This window comes from Crocuta crocuta, unplaced genomic scaffold (genome assembly GCF_008692635.1).
Source record: "Crocuta crocuta isolate KB4526 unplaced genomic scaffold, BGI_CrCroc_1.0 scaffold113, whole genome shotgun sequence".
Taxonomy (NCBI): domain Eukaryota; kingdom Metazoa; phylum Chordata; class Mammalia; order Carnivora; family Hyaenidae; genus Crocuta; species Crocuta crocuta.
In genome coordinates this window covers 5,781,721-5,807,049 of record NW_027530368.1, presented here as the reverse complement: position 1 = coordinate 5,807,049, position 25,329 = coordinate 5,781,721, and the positions used below count along the sequence as shown (strand labels likewise).

The following is a 25,329-nucleotide window of genomic DNA, read 5'->3' as shown; positions in this document are numbered from 1 at the left end:
AGGGAGAGATATTGGACTTTTAAGGAGAGAGACAAGGGCATGAAGTAGTTGTCTAGCAGAGAGAGGGTATGGCTGAGCCTAAGGAGTACAACTGCTTGTCAGTTTTAAGGGAACACTAGAGATCAGTGAGCAAGCTTCCGTGTGTTCTTCGCCAGCTTTGTGTCCTACTTGGTGGAGCAGGTAAAGATGTGGTTTAATCAAGAGGTTCATTGAAACAAGAGGAGGGCAAGGGAATTGAGGGTGTATTTACAGTCGTGATTAGAATATCTGGCCAGTGAATTTAAGCTGAGTAAGGGAGGATGTGAAGACACAGGGAGGGTCAGACAGTGGACATGTTTATGTACTAAGTTCCTATCTCCTCCATAACTGAGTTTCTTGTCATCAAAGGCCAGTCTATTTAGCTCACCACTGTATTCCTAACCCCTATAATGTTGCCTACCACCCAGTAAGAATAAATATTCTTTGGGTAAATAACCAGTGGAGTGAATGGATAAATGCGTTCAATGCTATAGCCCCTTCTAGAACGTCAACTCTGTGAAGTCACAGACCATGTCTGACGGGTTCATTTCTGTCTCTTCAGTATGGTCATGACGCGTAGCACATTGTAGGTATTCAAATGTATTTATCAAAACGGAGTGAATCATTTTGAAAGCGAAGAAAACAAATAGCAGAAGCAGATTATGTCATAAAATATACAGGCAAGCTGTGTAAGACCTATAGACTCCAGCTAGGGAGGAGGAGACAAATGGAGGCCTGATAGTATTCAACATAAGCCAGTCAAATGCCAAATTCAAGTTCAATGTAAGCACACCTTACAATGCCCAATCTGTTTAAGTTAAAGGAATGAACAGGAATATGGCAGCATTAGAAGAGGTAGGAATTAGCAGTTCAATTTAGGTTCCAAGAAGATTGTTGCAAGGTACAATTTTTCCACGATAACACATGTGCATGATGCAGTTTGCGTACATACTCAAGCGTGATCTATACAGTTTGCCACCTATATGTTATTCACATGCAGTGTTTCCCATGTTTTCCCAAGGCTGCCTTCTGTTGTCCACTTTTGGTGGTCAAGTTAAGGCTGATTGGGTGGCGCATTAGTTCATTATTACCCTTTACCTGTGAGAGAAGGGGTGTGGTAACTGGCCTTCCAGATGGCCCCCAACAATCTTTATGTCTTAGTATTCATGCCTTTGTGAAAGTCCTCCCACACTGAATAGGGTTGACCTTTGCAACCAGTGGGATATTGTGGAAATAATTGTGCAAGACTTTGTAGACTAGTTTATAAAAGACACTTAAACCTCTGCCTTATGCTCTCATGGATCTCTGGGGGGAGCCAGCTGCTATCCTGTGAGGACTCTCAAGCAGCATTATGGAGAGGTCCTTGTGGCGAGAAACTGAGGCTTCCTGTCAACAGCCGTCTAGTGAGGGAGCCATGTGGGAAGCAGCCCCAGTCAAGAAGCTCAGCCTCTACCAACATCTTGACTGAAACCTCATAAGAGATCCTGAGCGAGAACCACACAGCTAAGCCCTCCTGGATTCCCTCATTATAGCATAGTGAGGATACTGTAAGGAACTAGCAATGAGGGTCTGGCGCCTTCCCTTTGTCTCCCAGTTTCCTTCATTACATATTAGAACACAGCCTCCCCAACAACTTCTAGGCCTGCCTCACTGCCAAGACCAGGGCCACTTCCCTTCTGTTCTCAAAAATGGTGATGTTGCCAAAATGGCAGCTCGTAGAGCCCAGAAGACATTCCAACAGATCAACAGGCTTGGTTGTGTCATCTCATAAGTCAGATCTTCCAAGATCCTGCCCCATTTGGAACGCTGATTGGCGAGTTCCTGAAAGTTAGCCAGATTAATAAAATTTTATACAAATCTTGGCTTAGGTGTCATATTCTCTGGACACATCCACGGAGGCAAGTGATTCAAATGCTGAGAGACGAAATGGTCAGGCTGTTTGAGGCTTTTACTAGAATAAAAAATTTGGTAATAAGAGCAATCAGCGAATTCAGTCTTGCACTGCATTTTAACCTCTGCTATTCCCTTCCTCAAGCTACTGCTTGTGATAGGTCACAAAAGCAAGCGTGACATAATATAAGTGCATGCACTTGTACAGAGTGTCAGTAAATTCACTCCTCTTACTTGACCCACCCAGAGGTGAAAGAAATATATTTCCAAAAGGGCTCTTCCACTATTTGTGGTTGGTGAAAAGGAAGTAGACACTGATAAAACTGGCTCCTATTACTTGTAGACACATAAACTAGATTTCTTGTAGCCATCCAAGATGTCAACCAAATGTCCAAGACCCTCACCTTTGGGAGGACAGAGGACAGCCCACAAGTGTGGAATGTGGAAGACAAAGCTGATACTAAAACCCTGGTTTCCAGATGTTTGGTCTGGTGGTTTTTCCAAGACTCCATATTACGTTCTGAAAAGTGTAAGATAATAGTGCAAACTTGGGCATACAATAACAGTATGAGAGAATATTCTAGAGAATAAGGGGATTGGGATTGTTTGAATAGATTCAATCTTATATCCCTCTAATGGTTCCTTTTCAAGTAAATGCACATGACACCAGTGCTAGGTTACAGTTATTATATATGTACCATGAGTACCTACAGGTCCTGATTTTATGCTTTCCCCATAACTCACTCTCCTCACTTCTCTTCCCATCTCTTCCTTCTCCTCCTCCTTTCTTCTTTCTCTCTGTGTCTCTATCTCTGTCACTCTCTCTCTGTCTCTGTCTCTCTGTCACACACACACACACACACACACACACACACACACACTTTCACTCTCTCATCCATCGATAAAGGCATTTGGAACCCAAAAAAGAAAAATGCTACATCTTCAGCGTTATCTTTCTCTCCTGCCTCAGAGATTATCAGTGGAAGAGGAGAGGTCAGATACTGAAAAGAGGAGTAAGAAGTTTGTAGAAGACCATTTCCCACCTTGTCTTTTCCTGGAGCAGCCTTTTGGGGCATGTGCTGGGCAGTGTGGAGCTGGTGGGGTCTAGTTTTCCAGACTCAGACCTAATGAGACGAGAAGTCATAGGTTACTGGCTTTGGGGAGAGCTGGCCTGCATTCTTTGGTTTGTTTTTCTAAAGCCCAAGTCCCCAGATTTGAGATTCTTGAAAGAACATCCTTCAGGAATGAATGACTTTCACTCAAGGAATCTGCAGGAAGATGGTTCATTATTAGTTGGATACAGGTCCTGGGTATCTGTACCCAGAAGGGAAATGCACACCTTGGGAAATACAGAGCCTGGAAGGAGGATGTGAGGCCTCTGGAAAGGGCCTGGGGCCGGCAGCAAATGCTTGCAGGTCCCAATGCTGTATGACCCTACATCAGGCATTTACTTTACATCTCTGGGTCTCATTTCCAAATCTGTGAAATGGGTGAAGCCATATTATCTCTACTTTCCAAAAGTGCTTTTGCCACAAAATCATTCTTCCTTACTATTTTCTCTTTCTAACTGAAGCAAACTTCACTTCAAGTGAAGTACTAGAAGACCAGAAAATAACTCTATTTTCTGTGGGGCAAAGAAGATCTTTGAGACAGTGGTTCCTAAACTTTTTAAGATAAAACCCTTCAAAAAGTTTGATGACAGGTATGGATCTTCAAACCTCATCCACAAATGAAGTTGTACATGAAATTTCGGGACGTCATTTTAGAACAATCCACAAATCGTGGGCCTAGATAAGAATACTTTAAGAAAAGATCAGTTTTACAAGGAGGAATACAAAACAGAAGAGACTCTTAAAGATGGAGAACAGAGGGTTACTGGGGGTTACTGGAGGGGTTGTTGGGGGGGTGGCTAAATGGGTAAGGGGCATTAAGGAATCTACTCCTGAAATCATTGTTGCACTATATGCTAACTAACTTGGATGTAAATTTAAAAACTAAATTAAAAAAGAAAAGATCAGTTTTAAAAATTAACTTTGTAGGGGCGCCTGAGTGGCTCAGTCAGTTGAGCGTCAGACTTTGGCTCAGGTCATTATCTCACAGTTCATAAGTTCGAGCCCTGTGGTGGGGTCTGTGCTGACAGCTTGGAGCCTGGAGCCTGCTTCAGATTCTGTGACTCTCCCTCTCTCTGCCCTGTCCCCACTCACATTCTCTCTCTCTCTCTCTCTCTCTCTCAAAATAAATAAACATTAAAAAGAAATTTTAATAAAAGATAAAAGAAAAAGAAAAATTACCTTTGTAGAAGATGCTATCAGCTGCCTATCAAGATAGGGTGCACTGTTGATCCTGGAAACCAATTTACCTGGAGTGAATTTCAGGAAGAAGTGGGAGCAATCAAGCAATTGCAAATTGGGGGGATGCGGGGAGAGGTAAGTAGTTCAGGGTGGATATAAGATGTAGCAAGATAATGTTTGCTAGAAGGTGGTATCTGCTCCTTCTTTGGAAATGCCTGCTTTGGAGAAAATATTTGAGTCTGGGGTCCAGGGAGAATGAAAGAAAGGACAGAGGCAACTTCCGGGGAAACTGAGGTAGACAGGGAAGAGGTAACAGGAGCAGAGTGGGGCCTTGACAGTCAGAGTCCTAGAAAGGCAGATCCTGGTCCAGGTTGAATGGAGGGATGTCCTCATCCTCATAACAGGCCCGTGGGAGAGGGTCCCAAATTCTTGCTTTACAGATGGGGAAACTGAGGCTTGTGGAGACAGCTGCTCCATGGCTGATGGGTGCTAACCACTCGCACTCCCCCCTGACCACCATCCTCCAGTCTCACGTCCTGCAGCACTGGACAGGACCACGGGCCCCAGGAGCAGCAGGGCTCTGTGTGTATTACCAGTCCTGCTGCTCGCCCTTTGCTGGGGAGCAGGAGCCACACTCTGCCCAGTGTTCTGCCTCACAGTCTAAAGAACAGCTATGTGCCAGCGCTGATGGTGAGTAGGAGTCCACTAATATTGTGACTGAGTGAATGACATGGATCTGCTGTGTTGCTTTAAGGACCTCTTGGTGACTAAGCTCTTTAGCAAGATGGCCTGTGTCCTGGCCCAGATGGACCAAGCTTCCTTCCCAACTTTGGCTGACAAGGCTCTGGACCTTGTAAGGGAGACCAGCTCACTATGGCCCCTTCCTTGCTTGGTACTTTCCAACTCTGCATCCAGACCTGCTAGGGTGATGCTGGACACGTAGGGAGATCTCAGTTTATGCTTGTTCTTAATGCCCGTGAAACCCCACCATCTTGCAAAGGACCTTGAGTCTAGTGCACGATTTATTGAAGTTAAACCATAATTGGATCAATGAGAATTCCATTGGATGATATAATTTTGTTGTACTCCAAAAGGGTGTGAGCTACATGTTAGTGAGCATAAGTTGTTAAATATAAATATTAGCATGAACTAAGAGTATTTATTTGCACCCTCACCCATCTCTCCTCCCCTGCACATTGTCTAAACACATACACATATATTATCTTTGGTTGAAACTAAGCCCAAGACTGCTGAAGCTCTCTTCCTCTCAGTCTCTTACATGACAACGGTAGTCAAATAAATGAAATATCAACAGGAAATCCTTGGCAAGTCATTGAAATCTGTTATCATTTGCTTAAGTAACCTGGCCAGCATGTTTGGACAGCACTAAAGTCCATGGCAAGAGGGTCAATGATTCTTGAGAAAAAAAATTCACTTTAGGTCACATAAAAAATATATATTTATTGTAGAATTATTTTGTCATTTCTAAAATGGTGGTCTTTGTAGTATTTAAGTTTACCTAAAAAAAAATTATCAATTTTTAAAAGAAACTATTCCACTCATCTGATTTATAACAAGTAAAAACAATATAGATGCAAAAACAATTTAAAACCACTCTATGTTGTCATTAGAGATGAGCAAAACATTGGGAAACTTGAGAAATTAAGGATAAAGGGAATATACAAAGGGAGTCACAAGAAGGCCCAGGCTCATGAGCAGATTTTTTTTGTTCTAGAGTAAGGTTGCCACCTTGTGGCCAGATAGGACATGGCTGCTAAAGACCGAAGAAGGGCAAGTGTGAGTTCCTACCAATTTTTATAGACTGAATCCTCTGAGTGCACTGGAATATGTTCCTCTCTCCTCCTCCTTGCTGTGCCACTTCTACATACTGTCTAGCCATTTGGAAATGTTACCTCTTCCGGCTTTTAAAGCATTAGCCATGCACCTGTGGCCTGACCTACACTATATTCACCACTCAGCCAAGTCAAGAACTTAGCCCAGTATGGAATGCCTATCAAGGACATGAGCCAAGAAGTCCTACTTTACCCAGCAGCAGAAAGAAGGTGTGTTAATACCTTGACTAGAAACCGAAGACCATGGGAGAGACAAAAAATGCAGTATAATTTTTAGGTCACTGGCAAATCCTAATGAGTATTTCTTTGCTACTGGGTATAAAAACAGTGTAGCTTGGGATATATTTGTCTCTGATGGCAGAAATGACTTCCTGATGCCAGGGCTCATTGAGAACAAAAGGCAGAGTTAACTTAGTTTTGCCAGAAGGTCATAGACAGCCTTCTCATTTATGGGATTTGACGGTTGGTAGATACCCTCCCCTGACCCAAAGCTTCATTACCATCCCGCCATTAGAGGCCCATTGCTTTGGGGGTTTTGGTCCTCCTGTTTCTCATGCTGCCTGGAGGTTGGAAGGCAGGACCCTAATAGTGGATCCCACTGGGAAAGGAACATCTCAGTGGCCGGCATCCCTGCTGGGAAGATGGTGGGAGATCAGTGGTGACTGGCTTGGAAAGCTATAGGATAGAACTTCAAGATCTGCTTGCTATTCCAGATATAGTCAGTATTCCATTAGGCTGTTGCAATCACTTACATCTTAGTATAAATTAACCTAATGAACAAAGTTTCTTCATAACAAGAGGGTCCAGCAGGAGAACAGGGAGAACTTGAGGGGCTGAGAGAGGGGGAGTCAAGGAGGATGATTACACATCAGTAAAAGAAATAGAAATAATAGGGGCGCCTGGGTGGCTCAGTCGGTTAAGCATCCGACTTTGGCTCAGGTTATGATCTCACGGTTCGTGGGTTCGAGCCCCGCATCAGGCTCTGTGCTGACAGCTAGCTCAGAGCCTGGAGCCTGCTTCTGATTCTGTGTCTCCCTCTCTCTCTGACCCTCCCCTGCTCACGCTGTCTCTCTTTCTCTCAGAAATAAATAAAAACATTTAAAAAATGTTTAAAAAAGAATTAGAAATAATAGAAAGAATGGTGTGAGGCCATTTACTGCAACATGGGTGTGGGGGAAGGGTTCCTCCATTACAGGCCCACAGCCTCTTGATAGTAAAGTTGTTCTGATCACCTCATCAGATTTAGGTGCAACTCAAAACATATCCATTCTACTTTGGGGTCCTAAAGCAATTAAATGATCTTTTTTTATAAAATGCTTCTCCTTCTCCTTAAAGGTACTGCACTGGCAACTGATCATGGTTCCTATTCATAATCCAATTTCTGTCCTTTGTGGGACTCTCCATCTGTGGTAGATATCTGGGCTCTGAACCTCCAGGAAGGTGGCAGAGAGGATGACCCACCTGGACGGGGCCACAGGTCTGGAACCAGCACTCAGGGCCCCAGCCCCAACTCTGCTGATGGGAAACTGCTTGCTTCAGTCCTCCACCTTTTTCCTTCTGACCCCAGATCCAGCTTTGCAATCTGGAAAAGTGGGTACACTTTCTCCCTCCAGGTTGGAACAATAAAGTTTCTTGCCTCACTGGTCCATCATTCGATGAGTGTCCCCGACCTGCACTCCTCTCTCTCGAGTTACCAGCCTCCCCAAACGCGTGCGGTCCATGGCAGTGCTTGCCAACACAGTGTGACGAAGGAGGTGCTGCTCCAAGAACTGCTCCTTTCTAAGGCTCTCTCTGGGATGTCCCTTGAGGAGTCCCTTGAGAATTAAAGAAAGATGGAGCATAGCACAGACTTAAGCCATTAGGTCTGGGACCACATCTCTGTCTCTGGTGCCAAGATTCTGCAGAAGCCTATTCACTGTGGCGGCCCAGCCTGTACCATGAAAGTCCCAAGAGAGATCCAAGTGAAATGAGGCCTCTCAGACCTCTCTCTGGAACTGGTCTAAACCCCTTAGTGGTAGCCCCCTGGTTATTTCTCTCTGCTACCAATGAAAAAGGGATCTGATCTCTTAACACTGGTTCTTTAACTGCCCATTCCTACAGCTGGAGGGACGGAGACAGCCCCACGCACCACACAGAACGTCCCTGGCTCCTTTCACCTCAGAAGCAAGAATAAATGAGGAAGGAGTATTGGGGATACAGACAGATGTCCACGGAAGATCGTGTTGGAGTTTGGAGGGCTTTACATAGGGTGGGGCTGAGGGGGGTGAGGTGGGGGTATGTGTGCACAGAGAGGCGTCTGGGTGGTCCCAGCATCAATTTGCAGGCGACAGCGCTGAGCACCAGGTCTCAGAGTCGTGATGTGGTGTGGCCACCTACATTCATGAACAGGAAAAGCCTGAGATAAACCTCTAACTGGGCTTACATAGGGTCAGGAGGAGCAGGCCAGAGGCTCCGAACCTGTAGAGTTGGTCACATGTGGCTTGTCGAGGGCAAGCAAGGTGGGGTTATATGTGTAAACACAGGGCAGAACCATCACCTGTGACAGGCCGAGGCTTGGTCAACGAGAGGCCCTGACTGGATCTCAAAGCAGGGCCTGGGCTCTCACAGCTCTGTCCCACGAAACAGCAAGCACAGTCCTCCAGACCTTACAGGGCTTCTCAGGGTAGAATTTGGCCCTTCCGATTACAAGCTCAATTTTTATCTTATGAAGAATCGTCCATGCATGCACTAAGATTTAGTCCTTTAGGATTTGGCATTGGGGGTGGAGGGGCGCAAAATTTAAAAATTCCATGCACTGGGGGTTTACAAATGACAAACATTTATTCCCCGCAATTCAGAAGGTGGGGAAGTCCAACATCAAGGTACTAGGAGATTGGGTGTCAGGTGAGAGCTCTCTTTGTACAGACAAACATTCAGTCTACAGCCCTCACTGTGCTGATGACCACTGTCAGCATTAGTCGGTCCTTGAGGCCATCCAATCCAGCACTCAATAAAATTTACCATATTTGAATCTCAAGCCAGTGCCCTTGACCCAAACACATTCCATGTTTATCAAAGCCCCTAGCCTTCTGTCTTAAATACAATCACACTGTCATTAATAACAGATGGTGTCCTCCACCTGCGATGGAAGAACTCATTCTTCCCACCAAGTCCATTGTACTAATCTCTGAGCCTCCCCAGCAGTGCCTAAGAAATGGCTAAGAATTGGCCCATTGATCTTCCAAGTGGGCAAATCTATGTTCTTTCCCTTTTTTCTTCCCCTTTCTTGGGGCACTTGTTGTCACTCACCTCTGAGAACAGAGAGAAGGGGACTAGGAACCCACAGCCCCCAGGGCCCTCAGTTGAGCTGTCTCCCCACCTGCTGTGTGGTGTCAGCGCATATGACACTGCCATGCCTGCCCCCGACTGGGGAGCTTCTGGGGGTCAGAGCAGCAGAAGTCAGGAGATGGCATCTTCCCCACGCTTTGGTGTCAGTTGCTCGCATTGCCTCACCGTGTGCCTGGTTTCTTAGAGAAACTATAGTGAGAAAGGCTTTCCATTCTGTCACTTCTGTGGTTTCTACTCCCCAGCCCACTGGGGACCACAAGGGAGAAACCTGAGCATGAGGCCTTGCAATGTGCCCGGCATTGCTCCCCCCCATCCAGGATTTGTGGTTGGGTTGGGACTGTGGCCCAGCTCCCTCTTTCCTGAGTGTAAGCTCTCCCTGGGCTTTGTCCTCATCTTCCTGCAAACAGGCACAGGGGAGGATCACCAGAAGTCCTCTGTCAGGACTAAATCCCAGCTGCAACCACACAAAATGCTCCCTCCAAGAAACCGCTGAGACTCTTAGAAAACGTCCACCCTTGCACCTGAGGCACTTCTCAGAGAGACGAGATCCAAGACAGAGGTCAAGTGCCCTGACCTCCTTGTTTGGAGAGGGACACTCCATGTGCAGGCTTCCCTTTGGGGGACAGTCTTATCCCTCTGCTGTCCTCGCACCCTGGGCAGTGGTGCTCCTCACTCCTGCCATCATCCTTCTTCTCTGCAGCCGAGGGAGGAGCCACCTGGCCTTGAGCCTCAGGTCTGAGGGTACGGGGGGCGGGGGGGGCTGGCTCGCCAGCCAGGGGTAGTAGCTGCTCCATGTTTGTTCCCTGCTTCCCTGCCTGCTCCATGCCTCGGGTTCCCAAGGGACTGGGATTGGAGCCCCTTATCCTGCCTGGAACGTGCCTGGTCTCCTCGTCCCGCGGTCTGCTGGGGGCAGACAGACTGGCCTCGGCGCTTCACCGAGCTCTCTTGGCAACTATTCCTATGGAGCCTCTTCATTGGCCGGCGCCACTTTTGGTGGTGTTTTCCACGCAGGCTGTCCCCCCAGCCATCCTTGGGCAGAGCTGCTGCTGCCCATTGGCCCATAACCACCCCCCACCCCCACCCCCCGCACTCAGCGCTCTGGCTTGACTCCAGGCATGAGCATGAGCCTTGCAGTGCTGCTGTGGCCCACCGACAGCAGCGACCACCGTGTGGTGTCTCCTGAGACTGCTGCGGGCTGGGTGGGCCTTCTCTGTATTCAGCTGCACTTCAGTTTTAAAATACACACACACACACACACACACACATTTGGTGAGGTGAAGCGTACAGTAAAGTGCATAGATTTAAGCACACAGCTCAATGAATTTGTACATGAAGAGACCCTTGTATCTGTCACCTAGATGAAGATGTAGAATGTTCCCACCACTCCAGAGAGTTCCTTCCTGCTGCTCCCAGGCAATGCCCACCCACACCCTGGTCCCAAGGGAGTGGAGAAGGCCAGGAATAGAATATTCTGAGGATCTCCTGGCAAAAATCAAACACATGCTGGCAGGATCCTTGGTGTGGGGGCCAACTTCAGACTGTTCCAGGCAGGCACCTACCCCAGGATTCTCCTTCTTATAACAGTTGAATTGTGTCAAACAGGAGAAAAGTGAGGCTGCCGAAGTTCGTTAATAAGAAAACAGGATGATTGGCCATTGTACTAAGTACCTAAGACCATGCCTTTATGCATGCGGCAAAGGTAACTTTTCAGAGAAAGGCTGAGAGGTGGTCTGCATCATTAAAAGCATGAAGGGTGACTTCTCAGGGGATCGCTTCACTATGTCACATGCTACAGCATGAGCAGGAGGGACCCCTGCTCCAGCCAGAGAGTCCTCCCTTGCAGTTAAAAGCATGCCGGGAAAGTGGGCTACCACCTTACAGTGGGGGTATACCTAGACTCCAGAACTCCAAGAAGTGCTTGATTCAGTTCCTGCATGTGTCCTGTGTCCTTTGCAAAAGACGTGCTGCAGGCTCACACATATGTCTTGGAGCTGAGGGAGCAGCTGGGGATGGTGTCTGGTCCAACAGAGGGAGCAGCAGGCAGGCAGAGCTAGACAGTGGGCTCTGAGTACAATTTGTTTCTCAGTCTTTCCGTGAGAAGTGCATAGCGTTGGTTTTCTGCAGTGTGAGTGCAGGCATGTGGTGAACCTGGAATTTCCAAAGGAGTCATGGGGTGAGCAGAGTGGAGGTGCCAGTGCTGGGTTGGACCCAGGTCCTGAAATATGTGTGTCAAGTGGATTAATTCCACCTCTTTCATGTGTATCTGTAAGGAAGGCTTTTAGCTGCAGTCACGGTGACTCAAGCAGCAAGACACTGATCTGTGTCATATGACTCCAGGGAAAGATGGTCCCAGCTGGAGCTGCTCTAGAATGATGTAATAAGCACTCTGGCTCTCTCTTTCCTGAAACTTTCCTCTGCAGGACTATTGCCTGGTGGTCCCCAAATAGCAGATGCATCTTCTGGAATCAGCGTCCTGTCCATGTTAAAGGAGGGGTGATAGGAGAGAAGAAAGGGCAGATCTGCATGTCAGCTGAGCCCACCTGTCTTTATCAGGAAAGAAAGACCCTTCCTGGAAGTCTCACTTTGCAAACTTCCACTTAGAGCTCCTTGACCAGAACAAGGTCACCCATAGACCAGCCACAGACTGAAGATGCCTATCCTACTTTATCTTCTTAAGGGAAACAAGACAGATGGAGCCTAGATCTGCTCACCCTCGACACCCCTGACTGCTATGTAGCTGCTATTTGAACAAGTGGAGGTTCTGTTAGCAGGAAAGGGGGGCTGGGGAATGGGGACTACATGGGGAATGAGTACTCAGTGGATTTTTGTGCCATGTAATACTGGAAAACTCTGATCAGCAGTAGATGATGGGGTGCCTGGGTGGCTCAGTTGGTTAGGCATCTGACTCTTGGGTTGGGCTCAGGTCATAATCTCATGGTTCATGAGTTTGAGCCCTGCATCAGGCTCTGTGCTGACAGTGTGGAGTCTGCTTGGGATTCTCTCTCTCTCCCTCTCTTTCTGCCCTTCCCTTGCTCATTCTCTCTCTCTCTCCCTCTCTCTTTCTCTCTCTCAAAATAAATAAACTTAATTTTTCAAATGTGTATTTCTTTTCAAAAGAGAGAAAGAGAGAGAGAGCATGAGCATGGGAGGAGCAGAGAGTGAGGGAGACACAGAATCTGAAGCAGGCTCCAGGCTCTGAGCTGTCAGCACAGAGCCCAACATGGGGCTCAAATTCACGAACCATGAGATCATGACCTGAGCCAAAGTCAGAGGCTTAACCAACTGAGCCACCCAGGTGCCCCAGTAAATAAATAAACCTAAAAACCAACAGATGATAAACATTTCTTTCAAAGGTCTTATCTTCTTTAGTTTCTGCTGCTTTGGGTCACTCTCCAGTGTCTTCAAACACCTATTTTTCTAATGTCTTATCCAGGTTTGTAATTGTTATGTCAGTAGGGTTAGCCTGATATGATGAGTTAATTCGTCATTTCCAGAAGCTAGAAGCCTCAATATTTTTGTGGGTTCATCAGTTTATATTTATTATGTTTGGGTTAACTAATGCTTAAACTCATTCAATCAGTTGTTTAAACAAAGATTTTGCATAATAAAGTATTTGCTGGGCTCACATACTCTACTCCTGGGAGCTCTGAATGAACAAATTACATTTAGTTCTACCTCAAGTAGGCCACTGAGTCTACAGGATGTATCATTTACTGTGAGGAGCAAGATGTCTTAGGAAATTAGGCCCCCACCCTGAAGCCTTACCAGGATTCCTACCAATCCTCCATTGGCACACTCATGCCGTGACCATGCCTGCTCTCTCAGGCTAGCCCTGGTAACCAGATCAGCTCTTCCAGCAGCCTTGATGCCTTGTTGTGTTGGGTCCAGACTTCCTTCTCCTCCCCAATGGCTTTGGGCATACAGTGACTTAACAGAGGTGACGATACTTATATCAGACAAAATAGACTTTTAGTCAAAAACTGTCACAAATGAAAAGAGGGCCATCACATAATAATAAAAGGGTCAATTCACCAAGTAGATATAACAATTATAAATATAAGTACACTCAACATCGGAGCACCTAAATATAAAATGTAAACCTGGGTATATCTGAAGTGAGACATGGACAGCAATACAATGATAGCAGGAAACTTTGATACCTCACTTTCAATAGTGGATAGATCATCCAGACAGAAAATCAATAAGACGACAGCAGACTTGAATAGGCCAAATGGACCTAACAGACATGCAGAGAACATTCCATCAACAAAAACAGAATAAGATTCTTCTCAAGCTCACATAGAATATTCTCCAAGAGACATCATATATTAGGCTACCAAACAAGTCTCAACAAATTTAAGAATCATTTCAAGTATCTTTTCCAACCACAATGGAGTGAAACTAGAAATCACTAACAAAAGGAAAACAGGAAAGTACACAGAAATTAAGCAGCACACTCTTGAATAACAACGTGATCAGAGAGAAGTCAAAGGGAAATTAGAAAATATCTCAAGACATACAGAAATGAAAATAGATGACATCTTTCCTCCCCAGCCCTTAAGAAGGAGCTCCTTTATAAAAAATTTTTTTAAGTTTATTTATTTTTTGAATGAGAGAGAGAGGGAGAGAGAGAAAGAGTGCATGTAGGAGAGGAGGGGCAGATAGAGAGGAAGAGAGAGAATCTCAAGCAGGCTCCACATTGTCAGCATAGAACCCGATGTGGAGCTCGAACTCACAAACCATGAGATCGTGACCTGAGCCAAAGTCAAGAGTCGGACGTTTAACTGACTGAGCCACCCAGGTGCCCCAAGAAGGAGCTCTTTTTGAAGAAAGTTTAATGGAGCCCAGCCTTCCCTGTAACTTCCGTTTGGACACATTCCTTTTAGACATGTGCTGGTCCATCTACCTGCTGTCCCTAACAGGTATGCAGCATGACACCAGCACTGAGCAGGGTTACCTGACCTAACGAAAGCAGAGTCAGGAAAAAGCAGAACTCAAAAGTTCTGCTTTAGAAATGGGACTAACTTTGTAAAAATGAATGAGGATAACACAGCCCCAAGCAGTAAATTCCAGAGTGGGGTGCCAATCATAACACTCCCTCCACCCACCACACCCCTACCAGTCCTGGCCACAGGAGTAAGAATGTGCTCCCAATCCCTCCTCATCAGGGAAATACAAATCAAAACCACACTGAGATACCACCTCACACCAGTCAGAGTGGCTAAAGTGAGCAAATCAGAGGACTCTAGATGCTGGCGAGGATGTGGAGAAACGGGCACCCTCCTACACTGTTGGTGGGAATGTAAACTGGTACAGCCCCTCTGGAAAACAGTGTGGAGGTTCCTCAGGAAACTAACAATAGAACTCCCCTATGACCCAGCAATAGCACTGCTAGGAATTTACCCAAGGGATACAGAAATGCTGAGGCATAGGAGCACGTGTACCCCAATGTTCATAGCAGCACTCTCCACAATAGCTAAAACATGGAAAGAGCCTAAGTGTCCATCAATAGATGAATGGATCAAGAAGATGTGGTTTATCTATACCATGGAATACTACATGGCAATGAGAAACAATGAAATCTGGCCATGTGTAGCAACATGGATGGACCTTGAGGGTGTTATGCTGAGCGAAATAAGTCAGGCAGAGAAGGACAAATATCATATGTTTGCACGTATAGGAGGATTAGGAGGAACTTGATGGAGGAACAAGGGGGAGAAGAAGGGGGGAAATGGTGGGGAAAAGGGAGAGAGGCAAACCATGAGAGACTCTTGAATGCTGACAAAAACTGAGGACTGATGGATGTGGGGGGGAGGGGGGATGGGCATGGAGGAGGACGCTTGTGGGGATGAGCACTGAGTGTTATGTGGAAACTAATTTGACAATAAACTATTTGTATAAAAAAAAAAAAAGAATGTGCTCCCAGATGATTCAGTCAGGCTCCTTTCCAAAGATTCTTAAATTAAAACTAATTGAACTTAGAATGAAGAGGAGTCCCTTCCTTTCTGATGATGATACTGGGAAGGTAGTGAGGTTGGGGCTCCCAGTGGTGGTGTTTTTATCATCCTGGAGAAAGTTCATGTAAGATACTGAGGCTGACATGCAGAGGGGAGGAGAGTCAGAGATGGAGAAGAGTCTGGCCACCTTCAGGCACCTAGGTCTAGCCACCCAAGATGAGAATATCCCTGTTTTTCTAAGGCAAGATGAGACAATAAATTCCACCCTCCTTGCCTTAGTTAATTTGACTTGGGTTCCATCACTTGCTAACGCCAAGCTCCCAGCTAGTGCACTCTGCCACTCATTTGGCATGTTATACACTTTTTACTGTCGCTAGCAAGTGCTTTCACACAAATGTCTCATTTCCCAACAAGAAAATAATTTCCTTGACAATGGTAGTTTGGCCAGCATACCGATCCCAGTGCTGAGCACATGGTTAAGTGCTTTAAATATATTTATTAAAGGTTATTATGAAGTAGATGCACAGCATCAGGAATAGGAGCAGTTGACAACAGAAATTCTTGTTAAAGTAATTTCTCTGTGTTCTGAACCTGCACCCAGGTGGCCAGTCCATAGGAGAACCAGCCCTATGGTCTGGGAAGGTGCCCACAAGACACAATTTATTTGGAAGATTGGGAATTGCTTTCCTTCCGTATAGTGACTTGGCATTCCCAGTTAGTTTCTCACTCCTGTCAAGATTTTCAGTAACGTTCATCTTTTGCTGGGTGATGGGTGTTCCCCATGACCTCTCCTCTCACTCTAAGACCAAATACATTAGAATAGTATTTACTAAGGTTGAGTCTAGTGCTTTGATGAGCTAAAAGGCATTTTCTGAAAGGCCTGTGAGTGGCCCTCCAAGCTGGGTGCCTTGTCATAGGGCATAGTTTCCTTCACCTGAGCGGTCAAGTTGTTTGATAAGACTACAGCAAACCCAACCGCCCCCCACGTCCCAGGGTGGAGGCCCATGCCTCCGGCAGGCTGTGCAAGTGGTTGGTTTTTGTTTTTAATGAACATTTTGTTATATTATTTCTTTTATTCAAGTATAATTCACATACAGTGTTATATCAGCTTCAGGTGTACAATGCACTGCTTCAGTAATTCTATACATTCCTCAGTACACATCAGGGTAAGTGTACTCTTAACTCCCTTCATTTTGGTGGACAGATGGGCAGCTGGTCTGGTGCGCAGACACAAGACAGACGCCTGTACCCAGATGACCAGCCTGCAATGACTCAGCTTTATTATCTGGGAAGCTTCACACCTTGTGTGCTTTACCAGAAGTCCCAGCAAATTCTTTTCTTCTGTGTGTTGACATCAACATTGTTTGGCTTCCCTTTGCTGTTTATAAAAAAAGCAAACACCCAGATATCTGGAAATATAGGATTTATGTTTTACTACTAGTCTCAACATTAGTTGGGGTGTTGGGAAAGAGCTTCATTTGGCTGCTGAGTGGAAACCAAGGGGATGTGTCTTTGAAAAGAGGAGCCAGTGGGCTCGATGCCTAAGCGTCAATATCTGCACAGATGGAGATTCCAAAGATACCCAGGAGTCCCGCCTTTGCACAGCCTTTAGTTCGAATATTATCTGAAAAGGGGAAACATTTTTAAAGAAAGAGCATTAAGAAATATATTATTAGAGTGCAGCAAACCAATGACTTTCTGTTAATGTTTTATCCAGGAGGTCTGTACATGTATTTTCATGTTCTCCAAGTTTTTAGCTATCATTGTATTGCCAAGGATAGTAATATCTTAGCTTGAATAAGACTGAGAATTCATAGAAGTGCTGTCTGGCTCTGTTTGATTGTTGCATTGGTGACCTGCGTGTGTGCTTTTACTTACGAGCACTAATGACCCTACTAAAAGAAAAATGTCTTAATTTTTTTTTCTGGAGAGTAAAAGTGTAATAAATGCTAATTATTTTCTTTTTTGTCTACCTTCTGCCTTTCTGGGAAATGTTCCTTGTTTCATTCTCCATCTGTGGCCTGGCCTCTCTTTCCCTCTGGTCACTCTCTCATGTTTGGAAACTTTGTATAAAATACTAGTAATGACTGCAGTGATACATGTTATCTGGATGAATCGGGGTTTATACCTGTCAGTCAGTGCACTTTGCTTGCTCTTTCTAAGACTAGTTTCTAAGACTATCCTAGATTCCTAAATATTTTTTAAAACCTTTTTGAAGAATAATTGACCAATATATTTGTATAGATTTAAAGTGTACAAGTTGACAATTTGATATACATACATATTGTAGAATGATTACCAAGATCAAGATAACACATCCATCACCTCAAATAGTTAACATAAATACTTGTTAGTATGTGTGTGTGTGGTTAAGCATGCTTAAGATCCACTCTCAGCAACTTTCAAGTATACAATACTGTTTTCTTGACTCTGGCCACCATGCCTCACATTAGAGAATACAATAGTTTTTCCTTGGCACCCGGGACATTTAAAAATTTCATCCTCTGTGTTAACACATCAACTTCTGCAGCAGACTATGTATTCCTTAGGGGCAGAGTTTTATTCATTTCTGTGTCTCCCTAACATTTAGCACAATTTCCACACATGGCAGGTATGAAATTTCCAAAGTAAACCGAATTGGGTCACGTTCCACATCGATTTGCATTTTGCAGTACACCTAGCAGAGTGCCCTGCACATGAGGGCTTTCAGAAAGTACTTGAGGAAGGAATAATTTATTGATACTCACGTGTCTTTTCCACCATTTCTCCCTTATACAGGGGGACATGACTGCAGAGCTGCTTGATGGGGGAGCCGAACAGGAACCAGTCTATGTGAGTGAACAGAGACTGCAGCGGGTTGTACTTGACCCAGATGTATTTGTCGGAGTACATGTTTTGCATAGCCTACAGCAGTAGAATAGAAGGGCTTAAGATAAAGTAAGTTGACATAGTCTTATGTGCCTTATTCTAAACTGACTTTTTCTTTTCATTTAAGTAAGCAGAAGGCAGTCAGGAATCTCAAGAGACCATCACTTTCTGAGCACTTAGTCTGCAGGGGGGCCTCGTTATTACCAATGTTATCTTACTGGGGCAGCAATAAAACCCAGAGAGGGTGACTCTCATGACAAAGGTGGCACAGGTGGAAAATTAGAGAGGAAGAATTAAACATCAGCTTCCCAGCCTCGTGCCGTGTTTGTTTATTCTCACTACCCTATGCTGTTTCTTTGCCCTTCGTGTTGTTGGATATTATATATAACTTTACTCATTTTTCTGCCAATCACTGTTTCTGAGAGCCCTGCTGTTCAGTCCTTTCTACAAAAACACTGGGATTTATTATAAGCTGATGTTTTGAGGGCTGTATGGTAGAAGTCAAGCTAAGAGGGGAGCCTAGGTTGATCAGTTGGTTAAGCTCCCAACTCCTGATTTCAGCTCAGGTCATGATCTCATGGTATGTGAGCTCCAGCCCAGCATCAGGCTCAGTGCTGACAGCATGGAGCGTGCTTGCAATTCTACCCCCTTGTTCTCCACCCTTTCCTTGCGCGCGCGCTCTCTCTCTCTCTCTCTCTCAGGATAAATAAAACCAGAAATCAAGCGAAGAGATACACTCCTGTCCCCAAAACAATAAACGTGAAAACACTTTAACAGGTGGAAAGTACATATCCACAGTAAGATATAATATCCTGATCTTCCCCTTTACTGTCTTTATTCCCATACAGATACCAGTTTTCCCGCTGCTCAAGAACCGGAAATACTCAAGGGTACCTTCCTCTCGTAGATGTATCGTTTTAGTTGGTCCAAAGCTGGGATGGTTTTATGGTTCATCTTCAGGATGTAGCAGGCTCTTCGGGAGAGCACCCTGGATGCGATGTAGCCCTGAGACAGCAAGAGCACAGTTACTGGCCTTCCTGGTTCCCTGGGTTCCGAACTGGTGGGGATGGCGTTTGAGCCTTGAGTGTGCACAGTGAGTGCAAGTGACTGCTTTTCAATCTGCCATCCATTCCAGTCACGGCTTCTTTTACAGGGTAGTTTAATTTTTTCCCCTTGCCCTTTCCATCTCTGAAATTGTGCAAACCCATGATTTGTGCCCCACCTGTCATGCTTTGTAACCAGGGCCTGTAGTTTGGGTTTAACAATTAAGAAGCATCAGCTCCGGGGAAGCCTGGGTGGCTCAGTCAGTTGTGGGTGTGACTTCAGCTCAGGTCATGATCCCACAGTTTGTGAGTTCTGAGCTCCGTAATGGGCTCCCTGTTGTCAGCGCAGAATGCCTTTCGCATCCTGTCTCTACCCCCCTCCCTTCCTGCTTGTGTTCTCTCTCTCTCTCAAAAATAAATATTTTTTTTTTAAAAGAGGAAGAAGCAGCTCTCTCTCTTTCTATTGATTTTGTTCTGCCTTTTCCTCAATTTGGAGTAAATTCTTTAGAACTGTGCTCTTCAATATGTTAATTACTAGCCACATGTGGAATTGAAATTGAAATTCAAATTAAATAAAATTTAAAACATACTCTCTCTGTCACACATCTCGAGTGTTCAGTAGCCACAAGCGGCCAGTACCTTCTCTACTGGAAAATGTAGATATGGGACATTTCCAGCATTGTAGAAATTTCTAGTGGACAGTGCTGCTGTCCTTAACTCACTCACTGCTAACACACACATGCTTCGTCTATTCTCCCCTCCTCCACTGTCTTCTCTCCATCCTTTCTCCACCTCAGACCCAAGCTGGCTGGACAGGTATGAGTTGGAGGAAGGTAGGATGAAAACAGCAGCAGTGAGTGAGGGCCGTGGAGCCAGAAGGAACCGAAGGCCATCTAACCTTCATCCCAAACGGAATTTTCTCTATGGAATTCCAAATAAATATACAGTCTGTGAGACTGTAAGTAATTAAAAAATAAAACTCTTCTAGTTCCTATTTTTCAATTCTCGCAAGTTGCCAGTTCCTAAAATTCAAAAATAGACTGAGGCAAAGCCTGATGACAGTGGAAATGGCTAAAACCAAGTCCTTACCACTCTTTTTTTCTTTTTAAAGACCCTTTGGGGATTTCCTTGAAATCTGCTTTTAGAAAACAATTTCAATACAACTTCCTCTAAAACTGTTATCTTTCAAAAATTCTATACTTTCAAATGTGTCCTAGAACTCCCAATGCCAATGAGGGAGAGGAATGTAAGGGGGTTTCTACTACAAAAAGAGAAAAAAAGCGTGTTCAAATGTCCAGTTGGATGGTCTACAACCACAGTACACAGCTCTCTCCTGCAGGCCCCTAGTCAAGTGGTACAAATGAAAAACAAACAAACAAATAAATGGATAAAGGACTGAGTAACTTTCCTAAGCATGTTTCTGAGACTTGTAACAGAAACTTGGAAATAGTTTGGAGTTTTTGGTTAATATATTTTCCTTCTTCCTGAAGAAGTATGATTTTTTGCATATCCTACTTATATAGTTAAATGTGTACAGTTGTTCTGGATTTCTGCTATTCTGTGGTGGTTTATTCCATAATCATTTTTTTCTGCATAAGTATTTGTATTAGAAGCCCTAAGTCACTTATTTATTCATTCAACAAATATTTTTGAGAGTCTGTGTGCCAGGGCTTGCTTTAGGTTTGGGTCACCCTTCTAGGCACTTTCTGAGCCTGCAGTGAGACAGTATCATTATGCTTACAATTTTCCACCTGAAAAGGTCAAGCAAGTGTGTGTTTCCTGTCGCACTTTTCTGTTAGAAATGGTTTTGTTTGTTTTACCGTCAATTGCTTGGTTATCTAAAGGGAAAAGCAGAAGTCAGGATATTTCGAAAGCATTGCAAGGATAGTTCTTGGAATCCAAATGCACAGTGAATGGCTAACTCTTCACCCTTGAGAAAACCAGTCTCGAGGAATGTAAAAATTCCCCTGCTGCTTACATGTTTGTAGTCAAAAACCGTGGTAGAGGAGCATGATCCTGCATGGATGTTAACGATGGCGATATTTTTTTCATTGTCGACTGTCACTGTCTCCTGAAGAGTGCCACCATTGTTGTTTGGGCTGATGATGTTATAAACCTAGATTAACAACAAAGACATAAAGGTTTCTCCATAAATCATATGCATTGGAAAGGCAACCCTCCAGGTAAAGTCATCCACTTGCTGTGAAGAGGAGATTGAAGCCTGAAACCTCCTCAGTGGCATCCTAGACCAAAAGCCTATGCTTAAATAAGAAGGTGAAGCTCTTCTTCCTAGTTTACTATATTATATATGGGAGAAGTAATGAAATCACAGGAGAAATGAAATTGACCACATTTTACAGCAATGGGTTGCATCTTTTAAGGTATTACAATTGTAAAGAAATAACCAATCTCATTTATTGCACTATTGGTTATTTCTGGGATTCCATCCCAAACAGGGCTCTCTCCTGTCCTTCAGATTATCTTTCATCTTCCTTTCCCTCTCCCAATATCTCCAAGATATAAAGTCCATTAGGAACCAACTTACCTCGTATCCATGAGATTGTGTCCCAAAGATGGCCAGCACCAGACACACCACCTGAAAAACAGACCAGTTGCATCCATTCCATTGAGGGCAGAGGCATAAAGAGACACTGGACAGGACAAATATAAGTATCTCACAAAGTATCTCACACCTAGAGACACAGGTGGGTGGTCATGAATGGTCAACAGTTCACTTCCAAAATGTGAAAACGCATTCACTCATTTGACAGACATTTATAGAGTTCATGCTATTTGTCAGACACAAGGTTCTACATTTAACACCCAATTCCCAGCCTTTTCCAACATTATAGTCTTCTGGGGAGCATATGTTCCTATGCCAGGAACAACTTGGAGCAAGCCAACAGTGAGGAAGGATTTATTTTACTGTGGGATTACCCAGGTGCGATCAACACTGGCTTTGGATTATAGGAGTCAGGTTTTGTTTCCTGGTTAAAAAATATATATATAATTCCTTGGGGCTGAGAGGGTAAAATAGATTTAAAATGGATTCATGAGTGACAGAGATACAATAGATTCCCAAGGAAAACTATGACAATAGGATGCTTAGAGGCATGGTTAGCTTTTGAGGCTGACATCAAGGAAAGTTCTATATTCTCCTTAGTGATGCCATCAGACAAATGTTAGGCTAACCAGCTGAGACTGACATTGAGGCAGTTCTGACATTTTGCTGTAGTTATGTTAAGAGTTATCCAGCATGTTGATCCCAGTTTTGTGCTGGCTTTTCTGAACATCACAGTGTATTGCACTGTCGTTGCAAACCACGTATGGAGGGAGTCTGCAGGGAGGCAGATATTTTTAAGAACCGTCAGTAGGACAGTCACTAATAACATTTCTCTTCTGATGACTGGGGATGAAGTGTCTGATGAAAACCTGTATGGAGATATCCGACCTGCCTACCTGCATAGTCACACATCTTCTCTGACTCCAGGCCAGCTCTAGTAATCTTTGACACTTCTCTGTATTCTACTTAATGGGTCTACAGAGGTTTGAACAGATTGGTAGAGGACTGACCACCATAGTGATATAATTAGAGAGAGCTCAAGAAGTGTCCCCTACACCCAAATAGCCACCCACCCAACACCATGGTTAATACACCATGGTTACCGCTTTATTTCAGTGATAGATCTCCTCTTGGAAAATCAAGAGAGCCCCGGGAGAGGGAACTCTTTAAGTCAACCATCTTGAACATCTGATGGAGAGGAACTTACCATTTTGCTTTTTCCCTTCAAAACTAAGTGAGAATAGGGGCTATATGACTGCTGGAAGGAGTTCCATTCTGGATCAAAACACAGTCCTGTGTTCATGGAGCACTGCAGCGTGGAGCCGTGGGAGACGGGGACCAGGGCTGGGATTGGCAGGAGGAGACGTGGTCATGGCAGGAATGCTCCTGCCAGTGGGGTCTGAGAGGGCTACATTTCAAGTCTAAACTTCACATTTACTGGCATGGGAAAATCACATTCCTCTGTGACTCAGTCTCCTCATCTGTGGAATGGGTAATACTATTTAGCTCACAGAATTGTTGACTGAATAGATAAAAGTATTTACGTGAAGTCTGTAGCATAGGACCTAGTAGGCACTTAGAAAAATGACAGCTGCTATTATCTTTTTTTTTAAATTACCACTTCTTTTTAAAATAGTAAATGCTGCTGTCCTAAAATGCCTACAATCTTCCCAAGCTTGTGATTATTTAAAATTCTCCAAATCAAAATTCTCTAGATATTTTCAAAATGCTTTCTTTGCATTCTTTAATAAACATCTCAGAAAATAGACAATGGACAAATAAATATCTGACTTAATATTCAACACCGTCGCTGCCAAAGACATTATTTAATTCAATCACAGAAGCTTAGAAACATGCACAGTGTTCATCTAAGACTTCTGAAATCGAAGGCGCATTGGATTTGAACATTCTCTGCAAGAGCCACAAGAGTATAACGAAACATAAGCAAATACTCACGAGGATTTTCATTTTGCCTGATGGGAAGAAGGTGCCCAAGCAAGTGAGGCTACCAGTGCAACTTCTACCCTTTATATTAGCTTTAAGGTGTGGAAATCTCTTTCCGGAACAATTAATTTGGAAAAGGCCATGTCTGTATCTCTGACCCACCCCAGCAAACTCCGTTATCAGGATTGAGACCCAGTCACATAACCAGATATCAATAAAGTTCATTAGTCAGTAGTAAAAATTTACCATTTGGTCACTCCGTAAATATTCCTTGCTTATCTGCATTATGTTGCAGTTAAGATTTCAAATTCCACCCTTTAAAAATATTACAAGATGCTTGTTCTACACCAACATCTCATAGGCATACAAGGACACAGTCCTACTATCTGTTCCTGATGTCAAAATCCTCCCTTAAGACTTGAGATGGGTCTTCAATGTCTTTTCAGGGCTGCCCTCCATTTTGAATACTTGCACCCAAAGACTGGACATAAGACAAGAGGTGGACACTGGCTGAGGGGCCCCTATGACCTTATTTCTTCTCCCTGTTGAGGTCGGTCCCAATTTCCAGAGATTCATGAGGAACAAGGTTCAGATAGCACTCTGCCCAATTACCAGGGTCAGCCAAATTTTTACATGAAACATTGCCCCAAACTCTATAAAAACCATGAGTTATGTATCTCTAGTTATCCTGAGGTGCACTGAAAATTTCTCAAATAAAAAAATAGAAAAAATTTGAATTTGTGTGATTTTTATAACGCCACAATAAAAAGTGTTGGGCTAGTGTTACAGTGGGATCATTAATTCAGAAGGTGGGGAAATAGAAAAACAAACCATACCTGTAAATGGCAAAACTGTTAGATATTGACAATCACTATGGTCATCAGAGAAATAACATAAGTGATGTCCTTGTTCTACAGCTAGAATGACTTCCTAACCAGCTGCTTAAAAAAAGAGGCTTTGCAAAAGCAGACATTGGGCATTTGGGGGGTTACCTACTTTACTGGAATTCCCCTACCCTGGCTGGTTAGCTGGCGTGCGTTGGAAAATGTGCTGCTTTATTAAATACTTTTGAGATACTGGCAGCAAGAAGGATTACAGTTTGGTGGTGCAACTGCAAATTTTCTCCCATATCCGGGTCCCAAGACCCCAAAAAGCAAGCCGGTTCCCACACCTGAGGCAGACAAAGGTATTACACTCTTCTCATTTCTTCCTATTTTTGTCTGCCTTCTTTGTATTGATAAAGATTTTACATTCTCCTTTTTTCCCTTCTATTTCTGGAAGTTTTCAACTTTTTATTATTTAGTTCTAACTTTGAGATTTTAGCATGCATACTTAATTTTTCACATTCCCTACAAATCCAAAAGGTATCCTGTATTTTGATCTTCTCAACAAAGACGAGAACTCAGTAACCTTTAACTAATAACTGAGCATTTTCCCATCCCAGTATTGTTATATTTGTGCAGCATTTTACGTTCACCTTTATTTTTTAAAAAAATTTTTAATGTTTAGTTTTGAGAGAGAGAGAGACAGAGTGTGAGCAGGGGAGGGGCAGAGAGAGGGAGACACAGAATCTGA

General features: G+C 44.1%; 1 protein-coding gene across 1 annotated transcript; it reads right to left on the bottom strand.

The window, feature by feature from the left end:
* Positions 1–16,877: 16,877 nt before the first annotated feature.
* Positions 16,878–23,778, bottom strand: GKN2 (gastrokine 2). Its single transcript, XM_077766502.1, has 6 exons — positions 23,767–23,778; positions 21,793–21,843; positions 21,226–21,363; positions 19,099–19,209; positions 18,084–18,240; positions 16,878–16,960 (listed from the first exon to the last, which is right to left on the bottom strand). Exons 1-6 carry the CDS (start codon positions 23,776–23,778, stop codon positions 16,878–16,880), a joined length of 552 nt encoding a protein of 183 aa, XP_077622628.1.
* Positions 23,779–25,329: the final 1,551 nt, after the last annotated feature.

Coding starts and splice junctions, on each gene's coding strand:
- GKN2 (XM_077766502.1), bottom strand. Junction 19,210..21,225: donor CGGTTTTTGACTACAAACAT/GTAAGCAGCAGG, acceptor TTGCTGTCTCAG/GGCTACATCGCATCCAGGGT. Junction 18,241..19,098: donor GATACATCTACGAGAGGAAG/GTACCCTTGAGT, acceptor CTACTGCTGTAG/GCTATGCAAAACATGTACTC.